Raw genomic sequence first — 25,346 nt, forward strand, 5'->3', positions numbered from 1 at the left:
TGCCCCTCCCAGGCAGTCCTTGGTGGTCAGACCATTCAGACCCCCTCCAGGGATGCTTGAGCACCCCACACCTTCTCACACTGTCTTGTCGGACTTTGGTGTTTGCCAGTCTGGCGCATGAAAAGGGGTTTTCAGCTGTGTTTCTCTTTACTTTATTGTGAATAAAGTTAAGCACATATTTACGAGCCATTTGTAGTTCCTTTTCTGTGAACTCCTTTTTTCATATTGTTTGCCCACTTTTCTGGGTTTTAGGTCTTAGCATTTTTAATTTCATCTGAGTATCCATTTATTTTAAATAAAAGACCACTCTTAGATGTTTGGTAATTCTAGTAAAATTTTCGTGTTAAAATGGTTTATCATGCTAAAATGGAATATTGCTTGCTCTTAATGATTTAATAATGCTTAGGCACTTTTCCATGGCTCATTTTTAGCAGTCACCTCATAGTCTGCATCCATAAGCGATTCTCGATTCTCTCTCTCCCTCCCCCTCCCTTCCCCTTCCCCTCCCACTCCCCCTCCTCCCACGGGAAGCCCCCTCCATTTCCCTTTGTTTATCTAGGCAGTGGCATTGCCTCCTGTGGCTAAATGTTCAGAAATCTAGGGGAGTTTCCAGAAGACCTTATTTGGATGAAAATAGGTTATGAACTGAGGTTAAAAAATAAAAACAAAACAAAAAAAAAAACAGTCTCCTTCCATCCATAGGCATTTGAGTACATTTTAGGCATAAGCTGTTCCTTTCTAAGAGGATAGATATGCCAAATAAGTGATAATGTCATTTGCGTCACCGGAATTCAGTGATGAGAGGAGTATATGGAAAAATCTAAGAAATGTTAACTTACAAATAGGGAATGATGAGATAAAATTAGAAGAAAAATATGAAAGAAGTGGATGATTGTGTACTATACAGATTCATTTAATAGCCTTATTAATATTGAATGGCAGCAGTTACTGTTTCAAGTTAGGTGATTGGGCCATTCTGAAGTCTTTAAACTGTTTTCTGTGTGTTGTAGTAGTAATTGACCTATATGCCTATTATATGAAAACAAGAGTAACTTTTCATTGTGTCCTTATGCCATTTTGAAATAGGTGAACATATTGTGCCTTTTCTCCAAACTGAGGGAATGGAGAAGGCATCTGGAAAACCAGTAATGGGAGGAAAATATTTGCCAATTATTATCTAATGAGGAACCTTGTATCTCAACTGTATAAAGAGCTCTTAGAGCTCAGTGATCAAAGTTAGACCTCAATGATCAAAACCTAACCCAGGAAGGGAAGCAGACTTGGCCCAGTAGATAGGGCATTTGTCTACCACATGGGAGGACCGCAGTTCAAACCCTGGGCCTCCTTGACCCGTGTGGAGCTGGCCCATGCGCAGTGCTGATGCGCGCAAGGAGTGCCCTGCCATGCAGTGGTGTCCCCCGCGTAGGGGAGCCCTACACGCAAGCAGTGCGCCCCGTAAGGAGAGCCACCCAGTGCGAAAGAAAGTGCAGCCTGCCCAGGAATGGCGCCGCCCACACGGAGAGCTGACACAACAAGATGATGCAACAAAAAGAAAACAGATTCCTGTGCCTCTGACAACAACAAAAGCGAACAAAGAAGAACACGCAGCAAATGGACACAGAGAACAGACAACTTGGAGTGGGGGGTGGAGAGCGGGGTGGGGCGGGGGAGGAGAGAGAAATAAAAAACAAAAACAATAAAAAACCTAACCCAGGGAAGCGACTGTGGCTCAATCAGTTGGGCTCCCATCTACCATATGAGAGGCCCTGGGTTCACGTCCTGGGGCCTCCTTGTGAAGGCAGGCTTGCTCACAAGCACTGCGGAATGCCGCCTGGCCCACAGGTGCCACGGAGAACCAACTCAGCAAGGTGACACAACAAAAAGGGAGACAAGCAGAAATGCAAAACGTACAGTGAATGGACACAGAGAGTAGACAGCAAGCAAGCTGCAGGGGGTGGGGGGGGGGGACCCAATTTAAAAATGGGCCAGGGATCTTGAATCAGTATTTTTCTAAAGAAGATATACAAATGGCCAATAAGCACACGAAAAGTTACTCAACATCATTAGTCAACAGGGAAATGCAAACCAAAACATAATGAAATACCACTTCACACCAGGAGGATGGGTATCATGAAGAGGAGAGAGGCTATCAAGTGTTGGTTGTTATGTGGAAAAATTGGAACCCCTCATACGTTGCTGGTGGGAATGTAAAATGGTGCAGCTGCTTTGGAAAATATCTGGCACTTCCATAAAAGGTTAAATATAGAGTTACCCTATGACTCAACAATTTCGCTCCTATGTATATACCCGAGAGAAATGAAAACATATGCCCACACAAAAACTTGTACATGAATATTCATAGTAGCATGATTCATAATAACTAAAAAGTAGAAACAACCCAGATATCCATCAACTGATGAATGGAAAAGTGCTATATCCCTACAATGAAATATTATTCATCAGTCAAAAGGAACACAGTCCTGATACATACATGCTGTCAGTACTTGAAACGTTATGTGAAAGAAGCCAGACAAAAAAAGGACACCTACTGTATGGTTCCATTTATATGATGTGTCCAGAATAGGCAAATCCGTAGAGACAGAAAGCAGACTCGTTGCTGAACGTTGCGGGTGGGTGTTGGGTGGGGGACAGGAGGAGTAACTGCTAATGGGTATGGGTTTATTTTTGAGGTGGCAAAAGTGTTCTCAAATTGATTATGGTGGGAAGCAGAGTGATTCAAGCAATTGGGTTCCTGCCTACCACATGGGAGGTCCCAGGTTTAGTTCCCATTCCCTCCCAGAGAAAGCAAGCTGGTGCAACTGGCAGGCGTGTGAGCTGACATGACAAGATGATGCAACAAGGAGACAGAGGAAAGGTGATGAAAGACACAACAAACCAGGGAGCTGAGGTGGCTCAGGTGATCGGGTGCCTCTCTCCCACATGGAAAGTCCCAAGTTCAGTTCCCAGTGCCTCCTAAAGAGAAGATGAACAGACACAGAGAGCAGACAGCAGCTGCAAACAAGTGGGGGTGGGGAATAAATAAATCTTAAAATTAAAAAATTGATCATGGTTATGGTTGCACAACTCAATATGTTAAAAACTGATGAATTGTACATTTTAGGTATATTGTATGGTATGTGAGTTTTATTTCAATAAAGCTCTCAAAAAAATCACTAATGCAGCTGAAAAGAGCTTCCTAAAATACCAGAAATATAACCAATTCTATTCCTCAGCTAGCTTTTTTCTAAAATTGATCTTAAGGAGAAGCCTCAGGTTTTCCTTGGTGAAAATAGTTTATGCTCCCTTTTTCTCCCAACGAATTAAGCGCTCATTATTTTTATTGGTTTTATTAATTCATTTGATACCAGGTTTCCTGGGATTATGTGGGGTTTTATTATCATTTTTGTTCCTCTGAGAAGTTCTGAGATACAGTCTTCTATTTTATTTTCTAACAGACTTTCATCAATATTTAAGGTCAATGTTGTGATTTCATGCAGCTCTATTCCCTTATATCTGATGGTTTGCAGGAAATAAGTTTGAAAATTGTTTTAAAATAACAGAAGATGGTATTAATAGAACTGTTTTTTTTCCCCCCAGGGCTTTGTGTGAAGGGTCTTTGTTAACATTATCCATACACCCAAGTAGTGTATTTGATGTAGAGAAGTGGAATTAGTAGTTAAGTGTATAATGTAGCATTAAAATGATCACTTTGCTACATCTGGTTTGTTGATACTGATAATTATACAAGGGATTAGTACCCCTTGTTTGGGCATGTTAATGACTTTAAGAAGTTTCTGCACCAATGACGTCTTTTTTAAAAAAGATTTATTAATTTATTTACACACACACACAGACACACCTGCCATTGTCTACTCTCTGTGTCCATTTGCTGTGTGTTCTTTTGTGTCTGTTTGTATTCTTATCAGGGGGCACAGGGAATCTGTCTCTTTTTGTTGTGTCCTCTTACTGTGTCAGCTCTCCATGTGTGTGGCACCACTCCTGGGCAGGCTGCTGTTTCACGTGGGGCAGCTCTCCTTGTGCCAGAGCCACTCCTTGCACGGGGGGCACCCTTACACGGGGGCATCCCTGTGTGGGCTGGCGCTCCTTGTGCATAGCAGCACTGTGTGTGGGCCAACTCACCACACAAGCCAGGAGGCTCTGGGTATCGAACCCCTTGGACCTCCTATATGGTAGACAGATGCTCTCTTTTTTTTTTTTAAAGATTTATTTATTTCTCTCCCTTGCCCGCCCCCCCCCCACCCCAGTTGTCTGTTCTCGGTGTCCATTTGCTACATGTTCTTCTTCTGTCCGCTTCTGTTGTTGTCAGCAGCATGGGAATCTGTGTCTCTTTTTGTTGCGTCATCTTGCTGTGTCAGCTTTCCATGTGTGCGGTGCCACTCCTGGGCAGGCTGAACTTTCTTTTGCGCTGGGCAGCTCTCCTTACGGGGCGCACTCCTTGCGTGTGGGGCTCCCCTTCGCGGGGGCACCCCTGTGTGGCACGGCACTCCTTGCGCGCATCAGCACTGCACATGGGCCAGCTCCACACGGGTCAAAGAGACCCGGGATTTGAACCGCGGACCTCCCATGTAGTAGATGGATGCCCTATCCACTGGGCCAAGTTCGCTTCCCAAGATACTCTATCTTTTGAGCCACATCTGCTTCCCACTAATGACTTCTTAACGTATGACATTTCCCAGAACTTCCTCATGGGTTTTTTGTTAATTTAATACCTGTATTGGTCAGCCAAAGGGGTGCTTATGCAAAATACCAGAAATTGGCTGGTTTTTATAAAGGGTATGTATTTAGGGTAGGAGCTTACAGCTACCAGGCCATAAAGCATAAGTTACTTCCCTCACTGAAGCCTATTTTCACGTGTTGGAGCAAGATGGCTGCCGACGTCTGCAAGGGTCCAGGCTTCCTGGGGTCCTCCCTTCCTGGGGCTGGCTTCTCTTTCCTCTATGGGCTCACTTCCCAGGGCTCCAGTTTAAGGCTTCAGCATCAACCTCCAACATCAAAATTCCAGCATCAAAAATCCCCAACTCTGTCCTTTGCCATGCCTTTTATCTGTGAGTCCCCACCCACCAAGAGGTGGGGACTCAGTGACTTAATGATGTGGCCCAGTCAAAGCCCTAATCATAACTTAATAATGTCCAGGTACAGACCAGATTACAAACATAATCCAATATCTGTTTTTGGAATTCATAACCATATCAAACTGAGACAATACCTATGTATTATACTTGCACAACAGAACACTGGGAATACATTACATATGGAAGGGAATTAAAACATTTTTTGAAAGAATTTAAGAAAGGACCTTTTTAAAAATTTATTTATTTACCACCCCCCCCCCCCCGCCCCTATTGTCTGCTCTCTGTGTTCATTTGCTGTGTGTTCTTATGTGTCTGCTTGTATTCTCATTAGGCGGCCCTGGAAACCAATCCTGGGACCTTCCGGAGCAGGAGAGAGGTGATCATTCTCTTGCACTACCTCAGCTCCCTGATCTCCTGTGTCTCTTATTGTCTCTCCTCTGTGTCTTTTTGTTGCATCATCTTGCTGTGCCAGCTCTCCACATGGGCCAGCACTCCTGCGTGGGCCAGCACTCCTGCGTGGGCCAGCACTCTGCTCCGGCCAGCAGTCCGCTTGGGTCAGCTTGCCACATGGGCCAGCTTGCCCTCACCAGGAGGCCCTAGACATCAAACCCTGGACCTCCTATATGGTGACAGGAGCCCAATTGCTTGAGCCACATCTGCTTCCCTAATATTACTCTGTTTTTCTAATTGGAATTAGTCTTAGAGTGTGTCATCAAACCATAACTCTAAAATTTAGAAAAAGACAACCCGTCTCTCAAGGCATTCATTTTTTTAAAGAAATCAAAGTATTATATGTACATTTTTTTAAGACTTATTTTTTATTTATTTCTTTCCCCTCCCCTCCCCCCCAGTTGTTTGCTCTCTCTGTCCATTCGCTGTGTGTTTTTCTGTGACTGCTTCTATCCTTATCAATAGCACCGGGAATCTGTGTCTCTTTTTGTTGCATCATCTTGCTGTGTCAGCTCTCTCTGTGTGCTGCGCCATTCCTGGGCAGGCTGCACTTTCTTTTACGCTGGGCGGCTCTCCTTACGGGGCGCACTCCTTGCGCGTGGGGCTCCCCTACGCGGGGGACACCCCTGCGTGGCACGGCACTCCTTGCGCGCATCAGCACTGCGCATGGGCCAGCTCCACACAGGTCAAGGAGGCCCGGGGTTTGAACCGCGCACCTCCCAGGAGGTAAACGGATGTCCTATCCACTGGGCCAAGTCTGCTTCCCCAATATTTTTTTAAGTACCATCTGTCATCTCTCTCTTTAGTTCTTCCTTCATAACTCTTAAGTAATATATAAATTGCAACTTTTTAAATAAACTTTATCAAAGTAAAATATATATTCTGAAAAGTATATCAAGTATACCACTCATAAACATTCAGCTTAATGAATTTTCACAAAGTTGAGTGCCTGTGCTCCTCCATCTAGATCAAGAGACAGAATATTATCAAGCACCCTAGAAGGCCCTACCTCCAAAAGTTACTACCATCCTGATTTCTAGCCCCATTTTTAGCTTTACCTGGTTTTTTTTGAGTAGTTGTAGGTGTACAGAAACATAGTGCAGAAAGTACAGAGTTCCCATAACATCCCCTCCCCCATTTTCCCTATTATTAACATTTTGCTTTAGTGTGGTGCCTTTATTACAATTGATGAACCAATATTATTAAAATTATATTAAACCAAAATCTATAGCTTACATTAGGGTTCACTCTTTGCAGCTATAGTTCTGTAGGTGTGTGTATGTCTTAACTTATATAAGGCCTAAAATTTCCCTTTTTATCCCTTTTCGAATATACCGTTCAGTGGTATTCATTACATATATACATAGTTGTGTCTCTGTCACCATCAATTGATGAACAACTTGGATTGTTTCACATTTAGACTATTGTTGCAAATAACGCTGATGTGAACATTGCTGTACAAGTATCTGGTTGAGAGTCCCTGTTTTTAGTTCTTTTGGGTATGTACCTCTAGGAATGAAATTGCTGGGTCATGTGGTAGGTAACTCTTTAACTTTTGAGGTATCACCAAACTGTTTTTCACAGTAGTTGTACCATTTTACATTCCTGCCTGCAGTGCATAAAGATTCTAATTTCTCTGAATCCATTTTGAGTTAATTGTTGTATATGATGTGAGGGGTAGTCCAGCTTTATTCTTTTGCATGTGGAAATTCAGTTTTCCCAGTACCATTTGTTGAAGAGACTATTCTTTTTCCCGTTGAGTGGCCTTAGCACCTCAAAATCAGCTAGTCATATATATGTGAGTTTATTTGTAGACTCAGTTCCGTTTCTTTGGTTTGTATGTCTGTTCTTATGCCAGTACCACAAAGCTTTGATAAGTTTTGAAATAGTGAAGTCTGAATCCTCCAGTTTTGTTCTTTGTTTTCAAGATTGTTTTGGCTTTGTGGGGCACCTTTGCAATTCCATATGAAATGGAGGATCAGCTTTTCCATTTGTGCAAAAAGGGCTCTTGGAAATTTGATAGGGATTGTATTGAATCCATAGATTGCTTTTTCTAGTGTCTTAGTTTCCTGGGGCTACCTTATCAAAGTACCGCCAACGGGGTGGCTTAAAACAACAGTAATTCTTTTACAGTTCTGGAGCCCAGAAGCATGAAATCAAGATGTCAACCCAGACCATATCCCCTCTGAAGTCTTTAGGGAAGAATCTGTTCTATACCTCTCTCTCCTAGCTTCTGGCAGTTGGCAGTGATCCTTGGTGTTTCTTGCCTAATGGCAGGATAACTCCCATCTCTGCCTCCATCTTCATGGGGCCATCTTTCTTTCTGCCATGTGTCCAAATTTCCCTCTTCTTAAAAGGATACCTTGGATTAGGGCCCACCGTAATCCAGTTTGTCCATATTTTGAATGAATCACATCCCCAAAGTCCCTATTTCCAAATAAGGTCACCTTTACCATACCGGGGGTTAGGACTTGAACATGAATTTTGGGGGACACGACACAATTTAACCTATAGCAGGTTCAATTGTAGTATTGACATCTTCACAATATTAAGTTTTCAATCCATGGACGTTGGATATCTTTCCATCTATTTAGGTCTTCTTGAATTCCTTACAGCAATGTTGTATAGTTTTTAGTGTCCAAGTCTTTCACCCCCTTGGTTAAAATTACTCTCTGTGTTTTATCCTTTTAGATGGTATTGCAGATGAAGTTGTTTTCTTAATTTCCTTTTCATAAGCAGTGAATTTTATATGGAAATAGATTTACAACTAAATGACATTTCTTGCCTCCTTTGGTAATAATTGTATGATTTGTTTTACCTTTAATTTCCATATACTTTACAATTAGGCCACCTCTTAGCAAAACTTAGAAACTACTATTTATGTGGAGTTTACAAGCTGCTCAGAAAGAAAGAAAGAAAGAAAAAAGCTGTCAAACTCTGATGTACCATTGATGGTAAACATTAATTATATTTGTCGTAATCCGTTTCACCATCTTTTTTCCTCCTCTTCCTTCCCTATAGTTTGTAATGGGCACAATGGAAGAAGCTGGAATTTGTGGGCTAGGAGTGAAAGCAGATATGTTGCATAACTCTCAATCGAATGATATTCTTCAACATCAAGACTCAAATTGTGATGGCACAAGTAGCAAACATTTAATGGAAGAGGATGAAAGTGGTGACTTCATAACAAATAACAGGAATTTGGTGAGCCCAGCGTACTGCACACAAGAGTCGAGAGAGGAAACTCCAGGGAGAGAAGCTCGGACAGATCCGCCTGATGGCCAGCAAGATTCCGAGTGCAACAGGAACAAAGAGAAAACTTTAGGTAGTACTCTCTGCTCGGCATTGAACATGAATACTGCTCATTTTACTTTCTGTTTTCTGCACAGATGATGATTGTAGACTATGGCCTGTTTCGAGATAGACGTTGCTTGGCTAATACCTGTATGTGTTGTCTGGTTGAGTCATTCTGTCAGTGAGTAGGAAGCTGTTACTTCTCTTGGAATTATCAGTAATTGACTTTCTTGCAAAAATTTGGGGCCATCTTGACAGAAGTAGTACTTGACTTGCCTTGTTTGGATTTTTTTTAAGGTAGTTTGGCCATAATTACCATGAAAACTATGTAATTATTTGCTCAGTTTATTTAAATATTAGTTACAAAACTTTAGAGATGATATCATCCTATCTGTGGTTTAAAAAGAGAGTTAAGATTGATTTTCAAGTATATGTTTTCTCCCTTCTGCTATGTTCATTTGAGATTTAGGACTAAAAATTTGATATGTTAAATTCATGAATGAAATCTGAAATCCCTTTTTATTTTAGCTTACTGGTTGCCTCTTAGTTTTTTATATTTGGGTATAATAGGTATAACAAGATTTATAGTGTTTGATATGTATGGTTTCTGTACATGACTAAATTGGAATTACCTTTCATTAAATCCATTTTCTCGTACCCTAGAAAACTTAAAAATTTATAGAAATATGAAAAGTAATTTTAACTCCTTGCAAAACAAGACAGACACAGAAGAACACACAGCCAATGGACAGAGAGCAGACAACCGGGTGGGGAGAAATAAATAATTAATCTTTTTTTTTTAAAAAAAGTTCTATGTGGATAGAAAATTATTTTTTTTGAAGACAGTCTGTTCCCCTCCCCTACAACAATTTGTAGTATATACCAAATACCAGTTATTTTAAGATACCTTTTTATGAAATATATATAAAAGTGAACATTTTAAATAAACAAGGTACGTACCTATCACTCAGTTTCTGAAGTAGAATATTATCACTTATTTTGTCAGCCACCGGCTTCTCTGTGCCAAAATTTTAAAAATATTGTTATTTTTCCTTGGAAAGAGATATCTTTTTTTTTTTTTTTTTTTTAAAGATTTATTTATTTATTTAATTTCCCCCCCTCCCCTGGTTGTCTGTTCTTGGTGTCTATTTGCTGCGTCTTGTTTCTTTGTCCGCTTCTGTTGTCGTCAGCGGCACGGGAAGTGTGGGCGGCGCCATTCCTGGGCAGGCTGCTCTTTCTTTTCACGCTGGGCGGCTCTCATTCACGGGCGCACTCCTTGCGCGTGGGGAGATATCTTAATATCCTTTTCTTTGCACTAAACTTGATTAACACACAGAATGTACTTAATAAATCACGAGAAAACAATCATAAGTTATTTAAATTGCTCATAGGAAAAGATGTGTTACAAGTGACTGTGTCTCTTAGGTCGCAGAGCACCAACTGAAACTACTTTTGGGCTTTTATATATTTGCACTTGGATTAGAGGATGCTGACTAAAATATACTAAGCCCTTTGTAAAATGTCTTTAACTTGGACATCATCTTAGGCAAGGGTAATCTTTAAACCTTCAATAAGTGTTCTTCTACTTACAGTTTAGGTGACAAAAATCTTGTGTTAGTGAGTGAAGAAATTTGGGGTGTAGGTGGGGAGGGAGGGGTGTCTGCTAATCCAGAATTTTAAAATAGTTTATTTGCTGGTAAATCCATTTCTCAATATAGCAATAAATTATTTTGCTCTTGATATCAGGTCCTGGGAAGTGTTATGTAGAATTTGCAAATTAGATTTGATCTCATTCTTTTTCTGGGACTTGTTTCTTTCTTTTTTTTTTTTTTGTCTTTATTTTTTTAATATTACATTAAAAAAATATGGGGTCCCCATATACCCCCCACCTCCCTCATCCCACTCCTCCCCCCATAGCAACAATCTCCTCCATCATCATGAGACATTCATTGCATTTGGTGAATACATCTCTGAGCACTGCTGCACCTCATGGTCAGTGGTCCACACTGTAGCCCACACTCTCCCACAGTCCACCCAGTGGGCCATGGGAGGACATACAATGTCCGGTAACTGTCCCCCCCAGCACCACCCAGGACAACTCCAGGGACTTATTTCTTATCTTGTTAATCTGCAGGGAAAGAAGTTTTATTATTGATGCAAGCCCTAAACACCCTTTCAACTCCAGAGGAGAAGCTGGCAGCTCTCTGTAAGAAATATGCTGATCTCGTGAGTATTTAATCGAGGGAGTGAAGTCCATGTAAAATGTAACAAAATGTGTGAGTGCTTGATAAGTTTTAAAAAATATAGCTTTGATATAGATTTAAATATAAAATTGTTTTATTCCAAAATTGAAGGGGGAAAGGATCTGATTTCTTTTGAGACCTGTCTGTTCGTTGCTTAACTGCATTTTATGAGGTGATTATATATATATAATAATGCTTTCTAAGATGGGGCATAGATTTCCTAAAACTCAGACAGTCTTAAGAGTATTTTTAGTCAACATTTTCATTCCTATGTTATATTGCCTTAATGCCAGTTGGGGTAAAGTGGTTCCTGCATTATAACTTTTTCCAAGGGAATTCTAGAGATACAGGAGGCTCTAACCATTTTGATTGAAATTGTGAGTTAGATGAAATAGTCTATAGAACAATACCTATGTCTCAGGAAACATTTATTTAGCATCTCCTATGTGTGCCAGGCATTGTTCCTTTTTCCATCTTCTGAAGAAATTGATCTCATAGAAGAGTTTGTCTGGGTCTTTGTTATTTCAGGTAGCATTAATTCTCTTTGTGGAATTATGAAGGCACTCAATATGGAAACCCTGCCATTTTATTTAAAGTGAAAATGGGAAAGTCGTGAGAACCCTTTGAAGAAAGGGTTGTGGGAAACTTAGAATAACTGTTTCTAACCTAAGTGCTAAAGTTATTGCCTTTTTGGAAATACTTATGTGAATTGTCATTGACAGTTTTTATTCATTTTCATCTGTTAAAACAGTTATTCCACGTCCTAAATACTGTTTATGAATGATTATCTCTAAACAATGAATTCTGTTTGTTACTAGAGGAATTACAGTTACTTTTCCCTCAGTTTAGATAGTGGTCCGTGCATGCCCCATGTAGCTGTCATTCAGCAGTCTGGTACCTTCTACTATTCGGAAGAGCAGGAAACTCTTGAGCATCAATGAAAATGGCCAAGAACAGTTACAGATGCAAAGATCACAGAAAACCCAGTGTGGTCTGATTACTGGCTTCAGGGAAAGAGTGCTTTCATTAGCTGTGGAATCCAGTCCCTCTTGGTGTCAATCACATCATCAGTCAGGTGCGAAGCAGTGGAAAAAGAAGACCAGCACAGGAAAGGGAAGAGAAAAAAATGGAGAAAAGAGTAAAAGATGGAAAAAAACAGTCTGAAAGCAGTGGCTGACAGGATGTACCAACAGTGGCCAGCTGTGAATGGATTAGGAGAAGAAAACAACTAGAGTAGCATCTCCATCTGGGGCAGTCCTCCTCAAACTCACATAGGTCATCGTGGCTGCTGTTACAGTGCAGATTCTGAAGCAGTAGGTCTGGCTTAGAGCCTGGGATCCTGCATTTCTAGTACGCTCCCGGGTGATGATGGGGATGCTGCTGCTGCCAGCCCTCATCACATTTTAAGTAGCGAGGATATAGGGTACTTCTGTGATTTGTTTGTTTTCTGCATGGGAATGGTTGTTGTTAAACACCAGTAATAATTGTTACATTCATTTTGGGAAGTGACACATTGAAGATTTGTCTAGTGAGCAGCCTGTCTTTTTTATTTAGTTTTATTCTTTTGGAGATCAGTAATTACTTGTGCTGACTATATGAAAGATGATGCATGTACTGTTTTCATGAAATGTTCTAAAACTTTATTTCTTATAAGAGTGCTGATTTCCTTAAAGAAGTAGAGAGTATCGCATATGCAGCATTGAGACCACCAAGGGAGTCGCTGTTTCCCAAGGATTGTTCAGAAAACTTGGCTCTTGCCATCACTTGTTTGTAGCATTCAGCAGCATCTGATTTCCCTGGTGTTGGTTACACTGACCTGGTATAGCTGTTGTGTGGCTCGGGGTAGTGGAGTATTTTGCACTATGATCTGGATTGTTGCTAGTCCATTTGGGGGAGACCTTGCGGTGGACCCACCTTCACCAGGTAAGATGGGTTCATGAAATTGCAGTGTTTCACTTTCTGTATGTGGAGAACATTAGGCCTTTAAGATGGTCCATAAGTACTTTATAATGCTATTTTCCATTCCTTTGTCAGTTTGTCTAAGTTATTATAGTGTAATAATAAATCTTGATATCTGATAGGGTAGGCACGTCTCCTTATTGTCATTGTCAGAAGTATCTTGGCTATTCTTTGCCCTTTATGCTGCATAAAATTTTAGCATCAACATTTTAGTTCTACAGAGGGAAAAACATGGATTTTGATGATCATTTCATGGAATCTACAGAGGAATACGAGAGAGAATTGGCATCTTTATAATATATTTTTTTAAAGATTTAAAAAAAAATTTCTCTCCCCTTCTGCCACTGCCCCCCCCCCTCCCGTTGTCTGCTCTCTCTGTCCATGCGCTGTGTGTTCTTCTCTGTCCCCTTGTATTCTTTTCAGGCAGCATCGGGAATCTGTGTCTCTTTTTGTTACGTCATCTTGCTGTGTGAGCTCTTCGTGTGTGCGGTGCCTCTCCTGGGTGGGCTGTGCATTTTTTGCACAGGGCAGCTCTTCTTGCGGGGTGCAAGCCGGGGGCACCCATGTGTGGCTTGGCACTCCTTGCGTGCGGCAGCACTGCACTTGGGCCAGCTCACCACATGAGCCAGGAGGCCCTGGACCTCCTATTTTGTAGGCAAATGCTCTATCAGTTGAGCCACATATTTTTAATATTAATGGGGCTTAAGGAAGTAGTTATCTTATTGGAAAACAGTGCAATTGGACTCTTACACAACAGTCAATTCCAAATGAATTAAGGATTTAAAGGCCAGAAGTTAAGCTTTAAAATTTTCAGGTATTTCAGTGTAAGCATCTTTCCAACCTTGGGTTAAGGAAGGATTTTTTTTTTAATAGCACAAACAGAACCATCAGAGAAAAGCTTGCAAAAATAGATTATATTGAAATTAAGAAATTGTTTGTTGAAAGACACCTTAAAAGAGAGTGAGGGGAGGTGGACTTGGCCCAGTGGATAGGGTGTCCATCTACTACATAGGAGATCCACAGTTCGAACCCCGTTCTTGACCCGTGAGGAGCTGGCCCATGTGCAGCGCTGATGCGTGCAAGGAGTACCCTGCCATACAGGGGTGTCCCCCGCATAGGGGAGCCCCACGCGCAAGGAGTGAGCCCCGTAAGGAGAGCCACCCAGCGCGAAAGAAAGTGCAGCCTGCCCAAGAATGGCGCTGCACACACGGAGAGCTGACACAACAAGATGACGCAACAAAAAGAAACACAGAGAACAGACCACTGGGGCGGGGGTGGGGGGGAAGGGGAGAGAAATAAATAAAATAAATCTTAAAAAATAAAAGAGAGTGAGGGGAAGTGGATGTGACTCAAGCATTATTTGGGTGCCCGCCTATCATATGGGAGGTCCTGGGTTCAGTTCTGCCTGGTACCTCCTAAAGAAGATGAGCTGAGGCAACAAGATGACACTGAGGTAACACAACGAAGAGACACAGTGAGGAAACATAATGAGAGACACAACAAGCTGGGAGCGGAGGTGGTTCAAGTGATTGGGTGCCTTCCTCCCACATGGGAGGTCATGGGTTTGGTTTCTGGTGCCTCCTAAAAAAAAGATGAGCAGACAGCAAGTGCAAACAATGAGGGGGGAAGAGAAATAAATAAATCTTTAAAAAAAAAAAAGAGTGAGACAAACAGTGAATCCTGAGTTAAACCATGAGTTTTACTTAGCAGTACAGTTATAAAAATGTGGTATCATCAGTTGTAACAAATGTTCCATACCAGTGCAAAGTGTTGGTGGTGGAGTGATACATGGGAATCCTGTATTTTATGCATGATTTATCTGTAAACCCACAACTTCCCTAATAAAGGGAAGGGGGAAGAAAAGAAATAAATAGTTTCAAAAGAAAAAAGAGAGTAGGAAGACACTGCAAACTGGGGAAAACATGTTTGTAACACATACAACGAACAAAAGATTTGCTACAAAGATTATATAAAGAACACTTAAAAATGCATACAAAAAGGACATATAACCCAATGAAAACCTGGGCCAGAAGCCAGAAGAGGCATTTCATAGAAGTGGAAAAACATAAGGCTGTTAAACATTCAAAGAGGTGTTCGACTCTGTTAGTGTCAGAAAAGTGCAAATCAATAACACAGTGAGATGCCAGTTTACCCCAACTGTAGTCCAGATATTAAGAACTCCAAGTGTTGGACAGGAGTGGATCCACATGATTTCCCTCTCCCCTCCACGGCTCCCTTGTCTGTTTGCTTGTTTGTTTGTTTTGCTCGTTGTCTGCTTGTTTTTTCTTTAAGAGGCACTGGAAACCAAACTCGGGGGACCTCCCTGTGGGAGGCGGGTGATCAACTTCTTGTCATATTCCCTCCCACACATGCTCTTATACACTGCTGTTGGCACTGGATGCTTGCCAGCCACTCTAGAAAACAGTTTAGCATTGTGATATAAAATAAGAACACTGAGGGAAGTGGACTTGGATCAACTGATAGAGCGTCTGCCTACTATATGGGAGGGTCCAGGGTTTGATACCCAGGGCCTCCTGACCGTGTGGTGAGCTGTGCCATGCAGGGGTGTCCCCGCCTGTGCGTGCCCCATGCGCAAGGAGTGTGCCCCGTAAGGAGAGCCACCCTGTGTGAAAAAAAGTGCAGCCTGTCCAAGAGTGGCGCCGCCCACACGGAGAGCTGACGCAGCAAGATGATGCAACAAAAAAAGAGATGCAGTTTCCTGGTGCCACCAAGGGTACAAGTGGACACAGAGAGCAGACAATGGGGGGGGGGGGAGGGGAGAGAAATAAATTTTTAAAATCTTTAAAAAAAAAAAGAACATTGAGAAATTCCAAGACTCAGCAATTCCACTTCTAAATTTGCACTCAAGAGAAATTTATTTATTATCCACCCCCTTCATTGTTTGAGGTCGCTGTGTGCTCTCTGTATCTGCTTATATTCTCTTTAGGAGGCACTGGGAACTGAACCTGGGACCTTCCATGTGGAAGTACAGTACTCAGTCAGCAAACTAGGGAACGTCAGCTCCCTGGTTTGTTGTGTCTCTCATTGACTTTCCTCTTTGTGTTGCTTTGTTGCGTCATCTTGCTGTATCAGCTCACCATGCCTGCACTAGGAACTGAAGCTAGGACCTCCCATGTGGTAGGCGGGAGCTCAATCACTTGAGCCACATCCGCTTCCCCCAAGACAAATTCTTACACATGTACGCCTGATGGCATGTACAAGAATGTGTCACTGCAAGTAATAACAAAACCAGGAAACAACCTGAACAAACCCATTTGCAAGAGAATGTATAAAAGGTGTGGTGTGTGTGTATGTGTTGTATTTTTTGGGGGGTGGGTAGGGTTTGGTATGTGTTTTAAAGAGGAATATTACACAGGCTACCAGCCAAGGCCTCTTTTTGTATTGCCCACAAGCTAAAAATTGTTTTCATTTTTAAAGTGTTAAAAACAATATGCAACAAAGATTGTATGTGACCCACAAAGCCTAAAATATTTTCTTCAATTACTAATCACAATAGTTCATGAATAGAATATCAGTAAGTCCACTCTAATCCATACTCTATTCCTCCATCCTGTGGACCTTGGAATGGTTGTGTCCACTCCACATCTATATCAAGAGGGGGCTTAGATTCCACATGGATGCTGGATGCAATCCTCCTGCTTTCAGTTGTAGGCACTCTTGGCTCCCTGGTGTGGTGGTTGACCTTCTTCACCTCCATGTTAGCTGAGTGGGGTAAGTCCAATAAACCAGAGTGTAGGAGTTGCAAGTCTGTTGAGGCTCAGGGCCTGGCTATCACATGATCAGTCCAGAGATTCAGGTCCCCTGGGTATACATTAAACCCCAGCACCAACTACAGTTCTGATAAAAGTTACAGGAGAGGCTTGTGGGCAAAGATCACATCTGAGTCCAGCTCCATCACACAGAAACACCAACTCCAAAGTGGGGCCAACTGACATGGCACTGAACTCCATCTGCCATGACCATAGAACCTGTGGGTCTCTGTAGCCCTCAGAAGAACCAATACCTGGGGTTGTATCTTACTTTATCTGTCTCTGGGACTCTGCTCAGGTGTGCATAAGGGCAGTGGCTGCTGGGGTTAGGAAGTTGGAGGAAGAGATGAGATATGGAGGCATTTTCGGGACTTGGAGTTGTCCTGGGTGGTGCTGCAGGGACAGTTTCTGGACATTGTATGTCCTCCCATGGCCCACTGGGTGGACTGTGGGCGAGTGTGGGCTATGGTGTGGACCATTGACCATGAGGTGCAGCGGTGCTCAGAGATGTATTCACCAAATGCAATGAATGTCTCATGATGATGGAGGAGGTTGTGGTTATGGGGTGAGGGGGGTGGGGGGTCTATGGGGACCTCATATTTTTTGAATGTAACATTAAAAAAATAAAGACAGGGAAACGGACTTTGGCCCAGTGGTTAGGGCGTCCGTCTACCCGGAGCCCCGGGCCTCCTTGACCCGTGTGGAGCTGGCCCATGCGCAGTGCTGATGTGCGCAAGGAGTGCTGTGCTACACAGGGGTGTCCCCCGCGTAGGGGAGCCCCACGCGCAAGGAGTGCACCCATAAGGAGAGTCGCCCAGCGCGAAGGAGGGAGCAGCCTGCCGAGGAATGGCGCCGCCCACACTTCCCGTGCCGCTGACTGACAACAGAAGCGGACAGAGAAACAAGACGCAGCAAAAAGACACAGAAAACAGATAACCGGGGGAGGGGAGGGAAATTAAATAAATAAAAATAAATCTTTAAAAAAAAATAAAAATAAAAATAAAGACAGAAAAAATTTACTACTCTGATCCTTTCAGTAAAAGTTTGCTAACCTTTGGTCTGTAGCTACATGTAACAAAATATGGATGAATTTTAGCAATATAGTCTACAGTTGAGCTGTCCAAAATGGGAGCCAGTAGCCTTTATTTTATTTTATTTTATTTTATTTTATTTTATTTTATTTTATTTTATTTTATTTTATGTTATGTTATGTTATGTTATTTTATTTTTTGTTATTTTATTTTATGTTATTTTATTTTATGTTATTTTATTTTATTTTATGTTATTTTTTCTCGTCACCCCTTGGTGATTGATTTTTTTTACTTGCTGAGTGTGTTCATCTTCCTTGTTTCTTTAGGAGGCACCAGGTCCTGAAACTAGGACCTCTGATATGGGAGGGAGATGTTTAATCACTTGAGCCACCTCTGCTCCCTACTTTTTTTGTCTCTCATTCTGTTTCCCCCCTCCACATCTCTTGTTGCGTTAGCTCACCCCACTTGCCCATCACATCAGCTTGCTGTCTTCTTTAGGAGGCACCGGGAACCTCTGCTCCCTGCTTTGTTGTGTCTCCCGTTATGTTCTATTCTTCTTATGTCTCTTGTTGGGTCAGCTTGCTGTCTTTTAGGAGGCACCAGGATCTGAACCAGTGACCTCCCATGTGGTAGGTAGGAGCCCAGTCTCCTGAGCCACATCTGCTTCCCCCAATAGCCTTTAAATTAATTTAAATTAGAACTCTAATTTCTCAGTTCCCCTAGCTACAATAAAATCAAAGCAACTAAAATGGAAAATATTCTTTTAGGACTGCGCACAGATGAAATAAATAATTCATAAAGGGAAGCAATGGAAGGATGAAACCAGGATTCAGGCTTGTGGTTGAGTCAGGGAATGCAGGGGGAATTGTCAGTGTTCTAGTGTTGGGGGGTAAATAAGTGAACAAGGCCTTGCACAGACCAGTGATTGCCTCATGCACCAATGGTTGTGATTAATCCAATTCTGGGCACCCAAGGAACCAAATAAAAAGGTAAACCACCTATGTAGCCCATCAACTGTTCTTAAAGGTATTGTAAAATTCTTTTGTCTTTTGCATGTATATCAGTAAGTATTTGCATTTTATTCAAACTGGGAATATTTTTGCATATGTAACTTAGTTTTCTTTTACCCCACCTAAAATGATCTGTGAGCCTTTTTCTCAGACCAGCAACAATTACCCAAGGCTCTCATTTCTAATAAATACAAGCATTTAATTACTAAGCAGAGGAGATACTTGCAAAGGTTCTTGATAACCTGTTGAAAAGGGCTTTCCAGAAAGCCACATGTGTGCATCTTATGGCACACTCCCCTTCTGGCAGCCTGGCTGTCATGGCCATAGGCAGTGGGATCTGCTGAGAGCACAGAGGCCTTGGGCTGGCACCATGGCCTTGACCCTGGATGCCCAGATAACCATGGGTAACCTACTTCACCTCTCTCTCTCAAGTCTGTTTGTACATATTTCTGCAATTATCGATTCTTTTCATTTCCTTGGATCCCTGACCCCTTTCCCTTTGGCATGCTGGTTTGCATTTTTTAGTACAGCAAAGATAATATAATTTTTCTTCTTTGATTCAAAAGTCATGCTTCAAAATCTCAATCTTTCCCACCTACTCCTCTGCCAAAAGAAAAAAAATAGCATAGAAGTAGACAGTCCCTTGAGTTGCCACATCCCCAGTGCCTCTTTCCCCTGGGCAGAAGTTCAAATGGTATTCGGTCCCCTGTGGGATTCTAGGAGGCACCTTCAGGAGCAACAGCGTGAGATCCCTTCCCTGCTGCCAGCACGGATTGTGTGTCTGACATGAGCTTTCCCCTGCAGAGTGTACCTGTTAGACCTGGTGGGAATCCCTTCCAGCACCACCCCAGTGGGGGAGGATGTGGCTACCTGCCTTCATTCATTCCTTCCTGCCCCTGCTTCTGCTCACACACAACTGCCAACACTAGGTGTCTGTGAGGAATATGTGCCTGAGCCTCTACCAAGATCCGACTTTCCCCTTGCTCTTTAAAGAAATCAGCATCAACCGTGCCTCCTGGCCAGAGTATAAGCTGTGGTACATAGCACTGCAGGAATTAGGGCTCAGGAGATGAAAGCTATCTGAAAAAGCTTACCTCCCCTGCCCACTCCCCCAAAAGAAAACCCAAAATACTTCATGGTGTTCTTTTTCTTAAAGATTTATTTTATTCATTCCCCCCTCCCCACTTTGTTGTTTGCACTTGCTGTCTGTTCATCTTCTTTTTAGGTGGTACTGGGAACCATGTGGGAGTGAGGCACCCAATCACTTGAGCCACCTCTGTTCCCTGCTTGTTGTGTGTCTTATTGTGTCTCTTTGTTGTGTCATCTCGTTGTGTCACCTTTCCACATCAGCCCATTGCATCAGCTTGCTGTCTTGCTCTTCTTGAGTCACCAGGAACTGAGCCCAGGATCTCCCATGTGGTAGGTGGACATCCAACTGCTCAAGCCACATCTGCTTCTCTTTCATGGTATTCTTTGATATTCCTTACCCATGCCATGCAGACTTCAAACTCCATAGTCTCGTCTGTGATCAGTGCTCCAACTTCTTGTATTTCTGGAAAGCTGGTCCTTCCCTCAAGGCCTGACTTCCTTTTGGGTCCTCTTTTTGCTCCGCGTGTCTTGGGGCTGGGAAGGTAGGCTTTGTGCCCTTCCTGTTGCCCTGCCTTCCTTTTTTACAACCCATGGTTCTTAAGGTTCCAGGAACGTCCAGCTGCCCTACTTTTTCTCCCCTTCTTGTGCTATCATCTCCCAACTTTCCCAGTCACTCCTCGCATATTGAAGACTTTGGCACCTGACCCACCGTGGTCCCCTTTGCCTTTACCTCCTGTTCTCAATCTAGCGAACTTGCTCAAGGATTCCACTGCATTTTTTCCCAACATGGTGCAGCCACCTGCCAGCTCATTGCTATCTGCTTTCTTCCCATCCATACTGCTCTTTGGTCTTGGTGTCTTTTCTTTGCCTTAGATGTCAGACATCATCATATTCATTCTCTTTGGCAGTATCCCCTCTCCCCCTCTGATCATTTACTCCAGCTGCCTGGCAGAATCCCAGCTCTGGGCATGCAAGTCAGATGAAACTACTACTAGGCCTTCAGCATGGTGTGGTCATTGTAATTTGTTTTTCTGGTTACCTCTTTCTCTGCGGTTGACAGTTATATACCCTTCCCATTAATTATAAACCCTTATCTCTGTCTCTCTCAGCAGATGACCATGCCTCATATTGCTCAAAGGAAAGAGAAGCCATCAAACCCAGGGTCCCCCAGCAAATCGACCAGTTCATTGCCTTTGCATCCATCTTCTGGGGTGCTCTTGCTCCTCTTACATCATTAGTGCTTTGGTGCCTAGTATATGCGTCAGTGCAAAGAACAGTCGCTTCTGAGCCATGACACCAGTAATTTATCACTGCTGACGTTAAAGAGTACATTTAAAATAGGCAGAGTTTGGATTTTCCTTAGGATACTGTCTTTACTCACGATCTGCTCTATTTTACTTGGAGTGGAAAAGAAAGGGGACATTGCGTAGCTGAGGTGGAGTTACAGATGACATGTGCAGAACCTGTAGCCTCTTTTAACTCGCTTACAGCCTGCGTCCATATTAAGATACAAAAGCAAAATTGCTTCACAAAATTATGCAAAAGAGAACTTTTTTCCTGAAGAGATTTCCATAAAGGTGTTTTTCATAGCTGTGACCACAGGTTGCCTGTAAGGATGCTTGATATATCTTAAGAGACCACAAGATGTCACTGTTGCTCTTGAAATTGTATCTCTTCATCATTTCATTCTTCAGTAGAAGCTTTATTGAGAGGTCACTAAGGCTGCCATCTTATGTTCCGTGTTGATTTAACCTTGAAATAGCTACTTTGCTCCATGTCTAAAATCGCAGTGATTCCTCCTTCACGTAGGAGACTCCTGACTGCGCTTACTGAGTTCAGATTTTGATGACCATTTTAATAAAGTAGTTTTTGTGTGTTCTTTTAGAAAAGTAAAACTAGATGGTGTTGATTCCTAAAAGTTCAGTTGTGGTGGTTTTCTTTGATAGATTTTATTTTTAGAGCAATTGTAGGTTTTCAGAAAAATTACACAGGAAATAGAGTTCGCACATCACCCCGCCCACACCCCTTTACTGCCCATTTTCTTTATACCCATTTTGCATTAGTGTGGTATATTTGTTGCAATTGATGAACCAGTATTATTATAATTACATTATTAACTAAAATTCAAAGTTTACATAAGGGTTTGCTCTTTGTGTTGTATAGTTCTGTGTGGCTTTTTTTTCCCTTTTAATTTTTATTGCGGTGTAATGTACACACAACATAATATTTCCGATTTTAACACATTCGGTTCAGTGGTGTTAATTACACTCACAATGTTGAGCTACCAACAACACCATCCACTACCAAACCTTTGAGTTGCTCTGAACAGTTAAGTTTTTGTTTTTAATCAGGAAAGAAAGAGATTAAGATTTTTTTTTTTCTTCCTTCCCTACATTTTTTTTGTGTACTTTCCTCCCTCACCTGGAAAAGAGAGGAATAGAAAAGGTTTGGCAGATTAGCATGACATGGAATAAGTTAAATAAACTACCACACTGCAATGTCTGGCTTTTTGAGAACATGTTCTGTAGCTGTAGTCATATTCCAGCTGTAACTTGACAGTTCTTACTGTACTTCCTAAATGTAAAATGCTTGTTAATTTTAGTTGGAGGAGAGCCGGAATGTTCAGAAGCAAATGAAGATTCTGCAGAAGAAGCAAGCCCAGATTGTGAAAGAAAAAGTTCATTTGCAAAGTGAACACAGCAAGGCTATCTTGGCAAGAAGCAAACTAGAGTCTCTGTGCAGGGAACTTCAGCGCCACAATAAGACGTTAAAGGTAAGTTGGCTTATTTTTCTGTTTTTTTTTCAGGAGGTATTTACTTAGATGGCTTTTTAATTACTTCTTATCTCTTTGAGATAAATCCTCCTTTCTACTTGCTTTAATGGGAATTAGCTGTAATTGCAGTTGCTGGTTGATAAATCCCGAGGAGTTCCCTTCTGTGCAGGTAGATCAGGTCCCTGAGAGGCTGAGTCTGAAGATCCTACCTTGCTTGTGCTGATCCCTGTGTGAGGCCCACACTGTGGACCTCCTCATTGGTCACAGGGACCCACATAAGGTGGGCGTTAGCGTCCGTAGCTCTCCTGCTCAGAGCCATGGTTTAGGGAGCTGAAAAGGTCCCAAAAGGTACCTCTGTCCACTGACAGAGTTGATTCCCCCGTCTTCCTCAGATAAGGAAGCAAAAGCTGAGGTGAAATGGGAAGCTGGGAGCAAGATGCGAGTTGGAGTGAGTTTGAGAAGGGAAAACAGGCTGCTGAGTTCTTCTGTAGATGTGAATTGGCTAGACTGCCCAACTTCCCCCTCTGCCCACCCTTGGCTCTTCATTTGCTAAGTTTTTTTAGAACAGGACTTGGATCTTGGCTGATTATAAAGGAAGAGGGAACAGGTATCAAAAGATTAATTGGTATCAACAGGGGAAGAAGGAAAAAGAGCAGAGATACTTGCAAGACTTGCCTTTTAAAGCAGGAAGGCACCTGTCTGTGGTATTGCCAGGCAGGGCAGGGGTCTGAGTAGATGGAGCAGGGTCTCTGATCAGCTACGCTCACCCCAGCAAACCCACAGGCCCATACATGACGTGGAACCTCACCTGACATGAGGTTATGTGTTTTCTCTTGCTTTTGAAACCTAGGATTGAGATAATAGTTTAAAAAAAAAGAGATGGTATTTCTTTTTCCCATAGCAGATCAACATTTTGATTGGGTTGCTAACTGTTTAGATATAAAGGTCTTTTGGTATGTTTATCCTCGCAAGAGTTGAAAGTCAGCTTGTTAAAATGAAGATTGCATTTGTCCCTTGATGGGATGGAAGACGTGTCGCAGAAAATAAGCTGCAAGGGGGGATGCTCCTCTCCAGGCTGACCTCCAGTCAGGGAGGGGATCAGGGAACACAGTGTGGAGTTGGCTGTGACTTTTGTGATTTCAGTATAGAGAATTTCTAGACAGTCAGATAACCCTTGCTTAGTTATAGCTGGACAGTTTGCATCACTCTGTTTACTCCATATACTTAAGGAAAAACTGCTTGCTTTCAAAAGAGAACCATCTGGTCGTGAAGAGAAGGAATTGTAATTCAGAAGAAATATTTTGGGGCAACAATAAATGATCTCAGCAGCAACTTCTTTTGTGAGCATCTTCTCTATAGGCTTATACTAGTAACAGAAATTATTTTGGATGATAAGGAAGAAAATATGCAGCAGGCACGAGAGGAAGAAGAGAGACGTAAAGAAGCAACTGCACATTTCCAGATTACTTTAAATGAGATTCAGGCACAGCTGGAACAACACGACACCCACAACGCCAAACTCCGACAGGAGAATATTGAACTGGGAGAGAAACTGAAGAAGCTCATTGAACAGTATGCACTGAGGGAAGAGGTAAAGACAATTTGTTTGTTTACTTAGACAGCTACTTGTTATTAGCCAAATATTTTCACCATTCATTACTCATTTACAATTCTTGGCACAGGACACTTTAGAGCTTTTATGTACGTATACTGGAAGTCTGGCGAGGAGAGGATAGGGAACCTGGTGAACAGAAGGACTAGTTGGGATCATCACTTGATGTCCCAACAGTTAGTAGGTTTGGATAAGCAAGGTCATTTCTAGAAGACGTGTTAAATACTACCTGCCTCCCATGTGACATGGGGAGATTGCAGTTTTTGTATACAAAGAATTTTTCCCTTATCCAGGCTCACAATAAATAAATATTTGGTCTTTAAATACCCTGTACCTCAGATGTCTCTGATCATCTATACAGATGCATGCTTCCACTGCATTACACCTACAACTCAGTTGTTTTGTTTTTTTTTTAAAGATAGGGGTTTTATACTATTTGGGAGAAAAGAAGAATCTACTTCTAGTCCCTCACACACATACTCATTGAAGTGAAAAGTTTACTGGAAGGATCCATGGCTGCTGAACTTGGTCACTGGCCTCCACTAATTTTGCAATTATTTTGTTAATTTTGAATATGTTCTTCTTTTGGCCAGGATGTAATTTAATAATGACCAAATTTTTTGCACTTAGAGATAGATCATTTGTTGTGCTCTCCTCAATACTTCATTGGGTTACCTTATTATCAACTAGCATTCCTTCTTCTCTCATAGGGTGCTGTAACTAGAAAAGTTACTATTTCTCTGAAGAAGGGATGTTCTGATTACTTTATTGAGCATAAATGACCACTTGACAATTTAGTTTGGAAATAATGATTGCTTACCAAATGTCTAATACATGCCAGACACCGAGTACCTTATGTAGTTCAACAATGGCATTTAGTTTTTTTTGTGTGTGTGTGTGTGTGTTTTTGTTTTTGTTTTTTTTTGTTTTTTTTTGCATTTAGTTTTATAGCAGCTCTGCATGATATGTATGGGGTTATATTCCCCCATTACAGATAGGGGAACTGAGGTGAGGAATCTGCC

At 42.0% G+C, this 25,346-nt stretch overlaps 1 protein-coding gene across 1 annotated transcript in view; it reads left to right on the plus strand.

Annotated features, from left to right (window-relative positions):
• The window catches only part of TXLNG (taxilin gamma), a 59,688-nt gene that overhangs the window by 21,665 nt on the left and 12,677 nt on the right, over window positions 1-25,346 (plus strand). Inside the window, exons 2-5 of the mRNA XM_004475217.4 lie at window positions 8,565-8,868; window positions 10,972-11,063; window positions 22,542-22,712; window positions 24,109-24,303. Coding sequence (XP_004475274.1) covers window positions 8,565-8,868; window positions 10,972-11,063; window positions 22,542-22,712; window positions 24,109-24,303 — 762 coding nt within the window. The remainder of the gene's footprint in view (window positions 1-8,564; window positions 8,869-10,971; window positions 11,064-22,541; window positions 22,713-24,108; window positions 24,304-25,346) is intronic.

The sequence above is a fragment of the Dasypus novemcinctus genome, chromosome X, assembly GCF_030445035.2.
Source record: "Dasypus novemcinctus isolate mDasNov1 chromosome X, mDasNov1.1.hap2, whole genome shotgun sequence".
Lineage (NCBI taxonomy): Eukaryota > Metazoa > Chordata > Mammalia > Cingulata > Dasypodidae > Dasypus > Dasypus novemcinctus.